The sequence below is a fragment of the Sturnira hondurensis genome, unplaced genomic scaffold (assembly GCF_014824575.4).
Source record: "Sturnira hondurensis isolate 20B ecotype Veracruz unplaced genomic scaffold, ASM1482457v3 Scaffold0003681, whole genome shotgun sequence".
NCBI classification, from domain to species: Eukaryota; Metazoa; Chordata; class Mammalia; order Chiroptera; family Phyllostomidae; genus Sturnira; species Sturnira hondurensis.
The window spans coordinates 4,264,206-4,277,986 of record NW_028076312.1 but is presented as its reverse complement, the minus strand read 5'-3'; the positions used below and the strand labels follow the sequence as shown (position 1 = coordinate 4,277,986).

The following is a 13,781-nucleotide window of genomic DNA, read 5'->3' as shown; positions in this document are numbered from 1 at the left end:
TTACAGATCACAATATTAAGAAACTTGGCAGCTAAATAATATATCATTATGATTATAATTATAATCTAGCTGACTAGACCAGTTTATTTCAGCTTATGTGCACTATTAAATGCCCTTCTACTCTTCCTGTACAATTAAAATAACTCTCCACTAATTGATATGAATATTTTGGCCCATGTTGCATTCACAAGGGCTGTACAGACTTAGTCTACATAGATACAGATTAGTTTGATAAAATTAGAAATCTATAAGGCACAACATGAGACTTTGTTTAGTCCCTTTAGTTGTCCATTCTTTACAACAAAGATGTATGTGTGGCCTATGATCCTTGTGTTTCACCTTGACCTCACTTTGGGAAAGGCAAGATGCATTTACAGGTAGCTAGAACAACCAGTCAAAAAAATGGAACATAAAACCAGCAAGTCAGTCCTTGCTGTTTATTTATGAGATTCTAATAACCCAGCTTAATTTCATTTCTTCTGAAGCTAATTTAATTTTTTTCAAAAACCATTTATTGAACAATTAGAGAGCACTTTGTACATACTAAATTGTTCAAATTTAAGTGATCTAGCAGCAATTGGGCCCAGTCTCCTAACATGGACTTTCCAAGGGTCGAGTAGGACCTGCTTCAGCATCTTTGAGAAAAATCTGCCTAAGAAGGTGCAGATTCTTGAGTCCCAGTGGAACCCCAGAGCCAGCATGTCAAGGGCACTGGGTCTGAGAAATGGGTTGATAACAAGCTTGCCTGGTGTTCTATGTACCTTGAAGGTGAGAAACCACTGTCCTGGTGAGTCTCTAAGTCTTTGACACCTCAAAGCCATACTAACACAGCTATTCATGGAAAACAAAGCAGTTAGGATATGTACTCTGTTTAAATCTATATCACAATCTTCACTGATGCATGAAAAAACACGGTGTGCAAGCCTCACAAGGAGACCCACCGCTGTGTTAGAGCAGTTCGAGGATGCCTCAGCTTCCAGACTAGCTTTCTCTTTCTCTCAGAAGCCTTCTCCGACTTCCCTGCATCGAGCACAAATGATCAGTTAGCATCCAGCATGTATTTCTGTCCCACAACTGTCAACCTCAGTATCACACCCATGTGAGAGTAAGTTTCACCTACTGGGCAATGAGCCCCATCAGATTAACCTTTGCATTCTCAGCATCTGGTAACAGGCCACACACATAACACATGCTCATATAATAATGTAAACATACAATGTACTACTAATAAATGCTTGTTGAACAGATCAATGAGTGAATGAATGTGATGATGGTCAGGTAACTAAAGAGAAATTGTTATCGGTATGGAAAAATGGGGATATTGGTTGGTACAATTTCCATTAGTTCCCATGTAGGTCAAACTTGACACGTACCGCACTATTCTCCTTTTTTACCCCTGCCTGAGCTCACACAGTCAAGTGACCATTCATCCAGGGCCGACTATCTGCCTGACACAGCATACACCTTAGATCATTAATCCTGACCATAGTCTTATAAAGTTGGTTTTGTCTGTTTTGCCTGTGGAAAAACATGAACTCAGAGTTGAAACATTTGACTGAAGACATGGAGTTGATCTGCGACAAGCCGTGATTTTACTGAAGTTCTGTTTTACTCCGATGCTTATGCTCTTTCCCATGTTGCTGCACTACCATTCAACAGAGATGAGAAATAAATACAATATTGACTATCTTCACATTGACAATCTTCACATTGACTCTTCCTGTTCTTTGAGCACAGGTATGTCATTTCTCTGTGAGGCAAAAATGCAAATAAAGCATTTCTTTCAAGAATAAACTTCACTCTTCAGTTCAATTTCTATCACAAAGAACAAAGCTTCTGCTTCTCCATCTATGTGGATGTTCACATTAAATTTACTGTTAAAGTTTGGGCTTTTTTTATTACTGAAATTTCTCCCTAATGGTTTGGATTATTTAAAAGCATGAGGTTTCTAAATCTTTTCCCAGGCCGAAACACGCTCACCTGGATTTTCATCTATTCTGTTACTTAGAAATAACAAATAGAAATAAATTGGCTTCTGCTTGCATTTCTTCTTCAGGCAGATCTTGACAATGCTACCAGACAGCTTCTAGGTTTTATATACCTGTGAGGTGCTTTGCCCTATACTTCCCCGTGTGTGTCACATGGAATCCCGGGTCAGTCCTTCAGGTGTCTGAGACTCTTGTTTTCATCTCTCGCAAGTGTGTGGGACAAACACAGAGTGCCATTGCTGCCACTAGATAACATCTCCAGTGAGCATTTCGGGGGTGCTCAGGGAGAAAACAATGTCTGGGTGATAACTCTTGTCAGTTTCCCCATTGTCAAGCCCAATCTTACATTCCTCCACACTCTCACAATATTTCCCCACTGGGAACATGCCTGACATTGCAATTTCTCAAAACTGCAGCTCTGCAGTGAATGCCTAATTCCTGAAACTGCAAAATCTAACAAAAGCTGATTTTTTCCACTGATTTGACTGGCTGATTATTTCCAGGCTTTGCATGTGATGACCTGCTGTTCTTCAGAAACAACATCTTTAATGTACCCACATAGTTGTTCTGAAGTGGCTGGGGCAATTAAATCCTTGGGAGCTGCCTTCGGGGCCTTCAGAATTACTCACAGTGTCCAGAGTTTCTGTCACAGACAAATTTTCCGCATAGGTTACATTTAGCAACTTACTTTCGGAGTAGCAATCTGTGACTGGCTTTGGAACCCAGAACCCATTTACTAGCATAGTCGGCCAGTGTCACCCAGGGTAGGCTGTGCGGATGTGTCCGCTCACTTGGAGCTATTTGTTTTGTTTAAAAATTTTCTCTCTCTCTCTTTCTGTTCCACCCCCATGTGGGTTGGTTTTATATATAAAAGCCAATTTAGAGGAACTATGGCAATCTTGTTTTTTATTATTAAAATAGATTATTTTTTCTATCTTTGGATATATCAGTTGTTTTGGGTTCTGTTTTCCGTTTTTTTTTGTTTTGTTTTGTTTTTTGTTAAAACTCTTGACGGCGTTATTTCAGCACAAATTCCCAACCTGACTACTAAGGGAAGACACATGTATCCACTTTTCCTCCCTCTTTCCTGACCACTCCCCGCATCCGTCGCCACAAACTCCAGTTTTTATGACTTTTCAGATGAGCCCCTGGTGAACCACGCCACGGTTTAAAAACCAAGTTCGTGCTGCATTCCTCCGCCCCGACAGGGACTGAAGTCCAGAGACCGCCTCAGCGTGTGCGTCTCACCCCCGGCCCCGCACCGCCCCACACGGAACAAAGTCTGCAGAGATCCAAGCGCGGGAAGGACTCCTGGAGAGCCTAGTGAACACGCCAGTCGCAGAGCGGCCAAGGATCTAGTCCTTTAGTTTTGGCTTCTCAGGGAAATGAGATTGCTTTTGATAAGACAGCATCACAGCAGAAAGGCCACAGTCTCCCCGGGCTCGCTCGGAGGAGCGCCGGAAGACGGCCCGGGAAATGGGAGATGCAGGCACTCGAGTAAAAGGAATTCTGATGGACAACTCTTCCCGCCCTGTGCAGCTCCAAGGCCGCTCCGCGCGGATTCCCGCGGCCCGCGCCCCGGCCCCCGCGCTGGCCTCTACAGGGCAGGCCTGGGCCCGGGCTCGGGTCCGTCTCTCTCCTCGGCAGCCCCCACTTGCCTAGCCCCGGGGTGCGGGTCTCCCCATCTCTCCTTCGCCCTCGCTCTTCCCAGCCCGGGGGTGCCCTCTCCGCCATCCCCGCGCTCCTCCCTCCGCTCTGCAGCCTGGGCCGCCCAGCCTCCCCTCCCCCCCGCTTTCTCCCACTTGTTGCAGCCCGACCAGGAGACTGGCTTGTTCCGCTGGCTGATTGTGAAAGGGTTTGACTCGCGGCTGACCCCGGGTCAGGACTTTCTCTCTACTAATCCTGCCCTCTTTAAACACAAAAACACTTTGCCCTCGTCCCTCGCATCAGTCATCTTAATCCCCCCGCGGCTGACACCCCGCCTGGCCTCTGCGTCCAGGCTGCACCCAAGCGAGTTGGGGGCGGACGCCTGGGCCGCGGGCTCCAAAAAGGTGCCCGGGGAACCCCAGGCCCCTCCCGCGCGGAGATCATGGGGACGCAGCCGAGGGAAGGTTGGTGACGGGCAGCTCCCTGGTACCTGCGGACCCTGACCCGAAACTCAGAGGGAGTGTCCTAGGGCTTCCGCTGGGACCACCAAGGGCCGAGTCTCAAGCCTTGGGGGAGACCGGAGGCGGCGAGTAAGGGACAAAGGGAAGGCTGGAGCCTCAGAGAAGGGGAAGGACGGTGCTGGAGTCACTGAAGGGAGGAAGGGAGAGGAGAAGTAAATAAAGGAGAAGTGAATGGATAACACGACTGGAAGGGGAGGCCAGGAACGTGGAAAGTAAAATAATTGAGCGGGATGAGAAGCGAAGGGCAGGAAATCGCCCACTGTTCAGGGATTAACTATGAACAGTGCCAGAGACGGGCGCAGTTGAGAAACCGGGGGTGGAGCGGGGGCGGGGGGCGGGGAGGAGGATGGCGGCTGCCCCCGCGGGGACCGGACCCAGGACGGATCCTGGGCGCAGGATGCCGCCCGCCTTCAAGTCTGTGGGTTCCCGGGGGCGGACGAAGCGGGGGCCGGGCGAGTGCGCAGCTGGAGAAGAAGGGCCGGGAGGATGGAGTAAGGGAGAGAGGGAGGAGGAGGGTCAGGAAGGGAGGCAAAGGAAGGAACGTGGTGGGGGGGCGAAACTCCGCACCCCTGGTCGGGCTGGGGGACAGGGGCCGAGGGCCGGGAGCTGAGGGCGAAGATAAAGGTCCCTGCTCGCCCGCTTCCGGGGCCCGGCTCCCCGAGCTTGCACCCGCCGGCCCGGGCTGGGCCCGGGCTGGGCCCTCCCGCCCTCTGACCCTCCAGGACTTGGGGAGCGGAGGGAACCAGGGCCCACCTTCCCGGGCTTCTCTCCCCCGGGAGCCCGCGTCCCCCTCACCCCTCCCTTTCTCGCCGGCCTTTCAGTCCCGCCAAATCGTCACGCAGGAGAAAGCGCTGCGCCAAGGCCAAGTCTGCTTTTCACTTGAAGTTTCCAAGGAATCGAACCTATTATTACACTCTCCTACCGACGTATCTGGAGCCTCTGCCCAGCCCGCCAGGGCGCGGAAGCGGGGGTGGGAGCTCCAGGGTCCGCGGGAGACTGCGGCGGGTGCGGGAGCCCGAGCCCAGGCCGCCCTGGAGCGCGCCTCCCAGGGCCGCTGCCGGAGGTGGGCTTCTCGAATTAACCAGAATTTCCAGAGACAGAAATCTGCATTGCCCAGTCTTTGTCGGGAAAATGAAATGAGTGAATATGCGTGCTATTCTTCTCCCACATGCATGATTTTAATAGATCTATCAGTCACGCTACCGACCCGCATATGCAGAGCAGGCACGCAGTACCTGCTACTGGTGTTAAAAATTAATTCATTTCACCTAACCACTGGTGGGTGTCTTTGGCAGGGGGTAGGGGGTGGAGGGTGGGTCAAACAATTAACAGAAACAATAACGACAGAGGTCAAAGAGTTTTTTGTTTTTTGTTTTTAAGGCGAGGCTGGTGGTGGGTAGAGACACTGGAGAAAAACCCCTCAAGCCAAATCCTGCTACCCACGGTCGAGAGAAGTGGGTTGCGCGCGCAGTTCCCACAGTTGCTCCCGCAGGAAGTCATGCAAACTTTGCCCAAGGCCCCCAAACAGCACTGTGTGCATTCTCCGCACGTTTTCAGACAAAATCGAAACAAGCCACAGAAATGCCACCCCGTGGTCTGGGAAGTGACAGAAGCCATCATATAATAATTAGCATCATATAATATTTCATTTCGTGAATACGATGTGGAGTACCTTGGCAATAACCGAATTCACAGCTTGGTTCTCTGGGGGAATAAGTCCACGAATTTAAACTGGAGAAACACTGCCGGAGTGATAGGGTCTCATCCCCCAGAGAGGAGTCCTAGCCAATCTCAACTCCCCCCACCCCACATTGTTTTAAAACAGAGTCATTAAAGAATTTGTTTTTATCTATGTCCATCTAACTAACAAAATAAATTCGCTGAATTTCAGGAATTCTTATTTTAAGATCTCCCTGGGTTTTTAATGAAGTAACTTGGGGCACCTGCATTGACTGTTTCAGCTGACTACGTATGAGGCACTTACGGGAAAATGCCAAACTCTAAGTCCACCTTCTGGGAAATTAACGGGCAGCTCTGCCTGGAGTTCCTGGCATACTCCTAAACTTTTTCTATCTAAAACGTTTCAAGTGTGACCCACATTAACTAATATGTGTGATAAGGTAGGCTTAGATGCCAACACTTGAGAATACATACAAACTTGGGTTTACACTGAATGTGAGTGCATGGTCACACATCTGTCTGCCACTTTAGTTTAGTGCAGGGAAAGGTTGAAGTTGGGAGTTAGAAAAAGACTAGAGATGGTCCATGTAACTCTGCATATTTCAGAGTAAATGTGGTCTGGCCCTTCAAATGGCTGGTGAGTTAACAGAGCATCACAGAAATTCTCAAAGCATCTCCCCCAGAGGGGACTGTGTGTGACGTTTATTCCCAGACTGTCTCGTGGCTGTTCCGCTTTAGCAACCCATATACACCCAAACCCTTTCAGGAAACACTGTTTCACAAAGGATCAGATTGCTAAAGCAGAAAGGGGGGAGGTGGGGGGGGGCTTATTATCTTGTTTGGAAGAAACAAGTCGACATGTTTTTTGAAAAATTTGCAATCACTTTAAGGAAATATGTGGTTTAAGCAAAAATATCAGAATGACTACAAAAACTTACACATGCCAATTGTTAGGTTAGCATTTTACTTAAACCGATTCTCAAATGCAGGCTCAATTTGGTTCTCATTAACCCACCACCATAGGCCTATTTTTGAATAGTCTATACTCATTCCAGAACAAGAAAAGATGTTGAGATAATGAGGGGGTTGATGAAATCAACATATTTTGATCTAGGCTAAAGGTTTCTCTTTTCACTTTTATGTTGTGACTAATTTCAAAACGTATCTGCTACAGTATAACTTTTAAATGCAATATTTAATGCTGTCAGATTACTTGAAGACAAAGTTGTACAGAAAACTTTAAATTCCAGAAAAAACTGTAATGTACCAATAAACACCTAGAAAAAATATAATTAAAAAAATTTAAAGCATCGAACAACCTCAGATCTCATCAGGAGTAATAAACACCGCGTTCTGTGTTCACACAGGTTAGCAACTCGCATCCCAGTTCAAGGCGAGGTTGGGGGAGTTGGCCAGTTGTGTGTGTGTGTGTGTGTGTGTAAAAATCCGACAAAATTATTTTGCTGCTTCCCGAGGAGAAACAAGCCAGAGGGAGGGCCTGAAGAGGGACCAAGGGGGTTGGTTACAGTACATTTTGGTTCAGAGATTGTGTTTCCTTGCGCCAAATCTAGATAAATTCCACCGGCAATCTTTTTAGTTGCAGGGGAACGGGGGTCACTGGTGCCCCTGCCATGGTCTTTTGCCATCCAGCCTTGGCCTGGTCCCACCACTGGGGTCTTCTCTCCGGGCAACTCAGATCGGGGCCAGCTAGAGGGTGCAAAGCCCACAGCGAGGAATCAAAACAGCCCCGCGGTGCCGGCCGGAAATAAAAGCACACCAAAGGGCCAGAATATAAAATGTGGGTTTTTTGGGGGTAATTATTTCCTATTCTGTTTTAATATTGTAAACGCTACAAAATAATGTACTGATTTTAACTTCCTTATCTCCCACTGAATGAAGCCCCGTGAAAATGGTGCTCTCTCCCCTGGGGTTCCCCTCATTTTTAGTGCATGCTGATAATTTCTCCTTCATCAGATTTACCAATTGTATTTTGAGCTCATAAAACATGCATATAAAATTAGCACGTTTCAAATTTATGGGGGGAAACAAGTTTTTTCTCTCTTAAATTTATTAACTCAAAATTCGATGCAGTCTGAAAGGGGGTATCTTTTTCGTGTTTCCACGTGAAAAAGACAGGCTTTTTAGGAAACTATATACATAATCTTAATACCCCTCCCCACGCCGAAACGCCTAAAATAAAAATTTCACAAAACATTTACAAGAAATAATTACAAAACCGAAAAAAATGGAAAAGCTCAGATACAGAAAAGTTTTACAAAACCCAGAATAGACCGCTGCCGTCAGAGAGAGGTGGGGGCATCTCTTTGTATAAATTAACACCCCTCACCAAATGGTAACAACTACAAAAAAACTTGTGTTTGGATCTGCCTTACTACATCGGTAACAAATGAGAACAGCTTCCGGCATTGGGTCCCCGGCAACTAAACGCCATCAGGAAGCGATGCGGGATGAGAGTGAGCGCGCCGGCGGAATAGGAAAGTTGGAGTCACCTCTTGCTTGGTCTTTGTGTCCCCTCGAGCAAAGAAACGCTTTCTGCCTCTGTGGATGATAAATACTGTACAAAAAGTCTCAAGAAAACGTCGAAGTTCAATCTGAAACTCACAACTGTGTCCGCTTCTAGAGGTCGCCAAAACTCCCGGGAAAGCGAATTGGGGGCAGGGGGTATGTGTCACCTAGTGCTCATCACCAGTGTTTTCCTTTTTACAAGAGTGTGGAAACGTCTATACAAAAGCAAGGCCGCGCTGGGCCAGGCCGGGTCCCTGGGGCGGGCCACCTGCTCCTTTCGCTCGGCGCCGGCGCGGGTCGCCTTTTCCCCCAGCGTCCCTAGATGTGCGTCAAGGGAACCGTGCCGTTGACGCCCGCGCCCGCGCCCTGGTAGTGCTGTGGCAGCGAGTGCAGTCGGCTCTGCGCCGCAGCGGCCGCTGCAGCCGCCGGGTCGCCGCCCTCGCCAGCCGGCAAGTACATGCTGATCATCTCGCGCAGGTCCCCGGGACACGGCGCCCGCGAATGCGCTGGGGCCGGCGGGCTGCCGCTAGGCTCCGACTTGACAAGAGACCCGAGCGCGCCCAGGGCGCCCGACGACGCAGCCGCCGCGGCCGCCGCGGCCGCCACAGCCGAGTTCTGGTGCGCGCCGCCCGCCGCGGCTGCAGCGGCTGCAGCGCCGTAGGGGAGGCCACCGTAGCCGGAGGGCGAGGCGCTCATATAGCCCTGCGAGTTGGAGATGGGGCTGTACTGCAGCGCGCCCATGTCGTAGCGGTGCATGGGCTGCGGGTTGTGCGGATGCGCGTGCGGGTGGTGCGGGTGCGGATGCGCTGGATGCGCGTGCGGGTGCGCGCTGCCTGCGCCGGGGTGCTGCCCGTAGGCCAGCTGCGCCTCCTGCATCATGGCTGCGGCCGCGGCTGCTGCTGCTACTGAGCCGGGGTAGGCACCGTTGGCCCAGCCGTTGACGTGAGCGTAGCCGCCGCCCGCCGCACCGCCGGGACTCTCGAGGCGCTGGCCCACAGCCGCTGCGCCCACGCCCACGCCCATGGCCACGGCCGCGCCGCCAGCGCCCGCGCCGGCCGCCAGCAGCCCGCCGGCCAGCGAGTACTTGTCCTTCTTGAGTAGTGTTTTAGTCTTGCGGCGCGGCCGGTACTTGTAATCCGGGTGTTCTTTCATGTGTAGCGCGCGCAGCCGCTTCGCCTCGTCGATGAACGGCCGCTTCTCGGCCTCGGACATGACCTTCCATTCGGCGCCCAGGCGCTTGCTTATCTCCGAGTTGTGCATCTTGGGGTTTTCCTGGGCCATCTTGCGCCGCTGCCCGCGGGACCACACCATGAAGGCGTTCATGGGTCGCTTTACCCGGTCCTGGTTGGCCTTGGTGCCGCCGCCGCCGCCGCCACCGCCCCCACCGCCGCCCACCCCGGCCGGGCCTGACAAGTTCGTGGGGGCCTGGGCGCCGCCAGGCGAGTGCAGGTCGGTTTCCATCATCATGCTGTACATTAGGGCGGCTCACGGGTTCACCGGCACCGCGTAGAGAGGGCCTGGAACATAGACGGCCGGGGAAGGGGAGGCAGGGAGATGGAGAGGGATTCAAAACAGAGCTAAACTTTGGGGTGGGTGTGCGGGGAGAGGTCTTAGCAGAAAAAAAGAAGGTGGGGGTGGAGGCAAAAACAACAAAAAGGAGGCAAAAATACACGCACTCAGCGCCGGTCCGGCTCACAGGTGGAAAGTTTCTCCTCGTGCACGAGCCACTTGCCAAAGAGGGTGATGGCTGGGGTCGCGGTCCTCGCCGCTGCCCCAGGTGGGTTGCCCTCGGAAGAGCGGTGCAAACAGGTGCAGTCGTGGCCAAGTTGCAGCTCCACTTTTCGGGACCAGAGCGATGCGCAGGGCCCGCTCCGGGACTCAGTGCCGCCTCCTCGCCGGCTGCCGTTGCCGCGCGCGCTGCCTCCTTTCTCCTCCACTTGGTCCTCAGAGGCCTCCAACTCCGGGGCTGCAACTTCTAGCGGGGTGGCGCGCCGCGTGCGCTGGGCATGTGCTTGTCCCAGGTGCCTAGGGGGGAGCGAGGCGACGAGGGGGGAGGAGAGGGGGACCGGGGGGATTACGGGGCAGCTGGGGAGGGGGCCGGGGGCAGCCGAGGGAGCGCAGGCGCGCAAAGAGGGCCGGAAAACCGGGGCCCCCAAGCCCTGGATGCCCACTGCCTGCCCGGGGCGGTGCGCTGGAAGCGGAGGCGCACACGGGGCCGGCGGCGCGCGGGGCCCAGCAGCCATACGCCGGCCCGGGCTGCCATTAAATGAGCGTGCCGCGGCCAATGGGAGCTGGCGGCGGCGGTGATTTGCATGGCGCGCTGGCGAGTGACGTGAGGAGGGAGTAGATACTCCGGGCGCGGGCGGCGGAATGGGGAGGAGGGGAGAAAGGAGGGGGAACAGGAGCAGGAAGGAGGGGGGGAAAGGAGGCCAGGGAGGGGGGTCACAGCCACGCTGCTTCCTGAGCGCGCGCGGTGGCGGCGAACTCTGAGCTTACCCTCGCTTCTCTCCGCCTGCGCGATCCGCACGATTAACGATTGGATTTAAAAGCAAGACGAAGATAGAGTCATTCGGGGAGGGGGTGAGGGTGAGGATTACAACCCCAAGCCACTTTTAACTGAGGGCATCTTCGACCCAGCTCCTCCTCCGCCCACCCCTACCCAACTCTGCCTCGGCAGCGAAAGGGCAAGTTTCGGACTGAGGCAGGAACCTCGGCCTCTGCTCAGCCCCAGGGTTGGAAAGGAGGGGCGCGACCTTGGGAGCAGGAAGGACTGTCCAAGGTGTACAACTCGAAAGCACTCCCCCCACCACACACAAGGGAACTCTTGGGAGGCGTGGGCAGCGCAGTTGCTTCCCCTCGCCCTCCCATTGTCGAGTGCTTCACCACCGCGTGTACTGAGGTTCTCCAGTGCCCCCTCTCGTAGGGAAGGCCTTCACAGTCCAGGCCCCATTAATTCCCATAACGGGGGAGCATTTGTGCCGGACTTGGCTCCATAGCATTTTTTTTTCATCAGCCCTGAACTTTTTTTTTGAGGGGTGTCTTTAAAGAGCCTGGCTATTATAGTTACACACTCTTCTCAATTTGGCTTCCTCCTAAAAAAAATTTCTGGGAAGGTTGAAAACAAGATCTATCTGGACTCCAGTTACTTAACACCAGTTTAAAAAGTTTAAAGTCGCACAAGACAGAGGCAGCACCCGCTCTTCTGCGGAACATATTCCACACGCTGTTTGCCTAAGAACGTCGAAGACTGCGCGAATCGAGCGAGCCGCCCCCCCCCCCGCCCCGCCCCGCCCCCCAGCGAATCGGCAAAGTGGGGCCTGGGAACCAAACGACAGGCGCTCTTCTCCTGCGTTTTGCAAACGAAAGGCCTGGTTCCTGGAGCGACTGGGGCATCCACCTGCGGTTGTAATTCATAAATCTCAAAGTGTCTTCGATAACACCAGTGCTCATTCGGTTTCCAGCCGAATGATATGAAAGTGACCCAAAGACTTCTGGCAGGAAATCCATGGAGACCACCACGCCTCCTGCGTCCTGACGAAGTAATGGGGCATCCTCCTTGAGCACCGGAGAGGAAAGTGCTTAGGAGATGGCTGGGGGCTGAAGTGGAGCCTAACCAAAGACGATGACTGACCTTCTTGTAACAGAAATGAGCATATGATAATGACCATAAGGGTAGTAATAAGGATGTTTAACTGTGTTGGTCAGTGAGCACGTGACACCTCTTCTTAACCCCTCCACCATTTAAAAGAGATTCTGAAGTGGTGAATTTCCTGACCCTACTGCTTGTCCAAGGTACAGGAACAATACTTTCTTTCCTGTCAACTGCTATGATTATTACAGTAGCTTTTTTTTTTTTTGCAAGGTTGCTACAGTAGGCAATGCAACAGCAAATTGGTCTCTGCAGATTAAGCTGCTTTCATTTTGGGCTATTCAGCATTTAATAGTGAACTCATTGAATAATATATAATTATATTAGAAAAGAAATGTCATTTCACATTTATTTTTCATTAAATATCTAGGCTATAAACTTGGTTTTCAAACTACCTTCTTATTTCAGCAATCGAGTTTGTTAAATCTTTTGATTTGTTCCTGTACTACCTCCAAATATCAGTTACATTGTGAATGAACAACAACAACACCACGAAGAGCAAGAATACAGTTTAAGAATGCTATAGGACCATTTTTCCTTTGATAATTTAGCAGGCGATGGGTGTGCGGTGAGATCCAGTGTTTCATGGAAAGTCAGCAAGACCGAAATAAAGGAAATGGTTTACAAATTATAAACTATATTATCTACTTAGCAACTGAAAAATTTCTTTCCTCTGCTTTTCAATTTAGATTTTAAACCAAATAGCCTAAGACCCCCTGAAAATACTTTGTGTGAACCAGGGTTGGCACATTATTTTCCGTATCAATGGAGCAGTTTGTTTTAGAAACGCCCCACACTTTGGTGAGCATTGCAGGGATGCTTTATGTTTGGGGGACTCGGGTAGCTGACTTTGAAATGGTTTGGTTTCTTTCTACATAGTCCTGAAAATTGTTTCCAAATTCAATGACGTTACCCTGGTTTTCTAGAGCACCTAAGTAGGAAGTAAATGGGTTAGCCTTTTATGCACTCACACGAGTGCTTAGCGTTTGGGGCACTCTCCCTAAGTCCCTTTCAGTAAGGAGATGCTCCCTGGGCCCAAGCAGGCCCACACTGTGGGTGCCCACGTGCCTGAGCATTAACACAGAGCTGCAGGTGTAACTTGTTGCCAAGGGGTAGATGATTGGCAGGTGCCGCCTGTGCCAATTAGGCAATGGCAGGGCACTGAGTGCCAGACCTCTCAGTGCCTTCCATCCTGGCACAGAGATTGAAGCGTGTGGTATCAACTCCTGCCGCTAATGGCTTTGGGAGCCTCTGTTTTTTTGCTCCTTCTGACCCCTCTCCCCAGTTACTCTTTAAAAATAGAGAACAGTCCAAAACTAGTTTGAAAAACACCTCTTCTCCCTTTTCTCTTTCTCCCTTTTCTCTTCCTTCCACCCCGCACCAGGCTGGCAGGGGCCTCCTTCAAACTGAGGACTTTCTCAAAGGCCAGGCACTGGAGGATTTGAAGACAGAGTACACTAGTTGCAAGGAATGCCAGAGCCCAGACCCCTAGGGGAGGATGGCTTCATTGTTGATTGACAAAATTTGCTCTCTTGCCAACTTAGGAACTTCATTGTGCCTCTACACTCAAAATGCCAAAGGAAAGATCAACTTTAGAAATGTAGATAAGTAAAAATGCTTTCTCTTCTTTTATTTCACTTGTGGGCATGATCCTTAAAGAAAATTCAGATCCAAGCCATTATTGGAGGAAATTAAGTACATGCATGCATATGTGTACACACATGTGCACACAATATGTTCACACACATGTACCCATAGAATAGAGTATAT

General features: G+C 50.9%; 2 protein-coding genes across 2 annotated transcripts; one reads left to right on the top strand and one right to left on the bottom strand.

Moving 5' to 3' along the window:
* Nucleotides 1-1,616: 1,616 nt before the first annotated feature.
* On the top strand, nucleotides 1,617-8,073 carry LOC118984287 (uncharacterized). Its single transcript, XM_037042138.1, has 5 exons — nucleotides 1,617-1,737; nucleotides 3,394-3,614; nucleotides 3,800-4,099; nucleotides 4,978-5,434; nucleotides 5,537-8,073. Exons 1-5 carry the CDS (start codon nucleotides 1,617-1,619, stop codon nucleotides 5,554-5,556), a joined length of 1,119 nt encoding a protein of 372 aa, XP_036898033.1. The 3' UTR covers nucleotides 5,557-8,073.
* Nucleotides 7,650-10,425, bottom strand: SOX1 (SRY-box transcription factor 1). Its single transcript, XM_037042041.1, has one exon. The coding sequence runs from the start codon at nucleotides 9,836-9,838 to the stop codon at nucleotides 8,681-8,683; it is 1,158 nt and encodes a 385-aa protein (XP_036897936.1). The 5' UTR covers nucleotides 9,839-10,425; the 3' UTR covers nucleotides 7,650-8,680.
* Nucleotides 10,426-13,781: the final 3,356 nt, after the last annotated feature.

Bases quoted from the DNA above. Each gene is read 5' to 3' on its own strand.
- LOC118984287 (XM_037042138.1), top strand. From the start codon at position 1,617: ATGCTTATGCTCTTTCCCATGTTGCTGCACTACCATTCAACAGAGATG. The intron at 3,615-3,799 runs GTCCGTCTCTCT...CACTTGTTGCAG, and splicing joins AGGCCTGGGCCCGGGCTCGG to CCCGACCAGGAGACTGGCTT. The intron at 5,435-5,536 runs GTGGGTGTCTTT...TTTGTTTTTAAG, and splicing joins TTCATTTCACCTAACCACTG to GCGAGGCTGGTGGTGGGTAG.
- SOX1 (XM_037042041.1), bottom strand. From the start codon at position 9,838: ATGTACAGCATGATGATGGAAACCGACCTGCACTCGCCTGGCGGCGCC.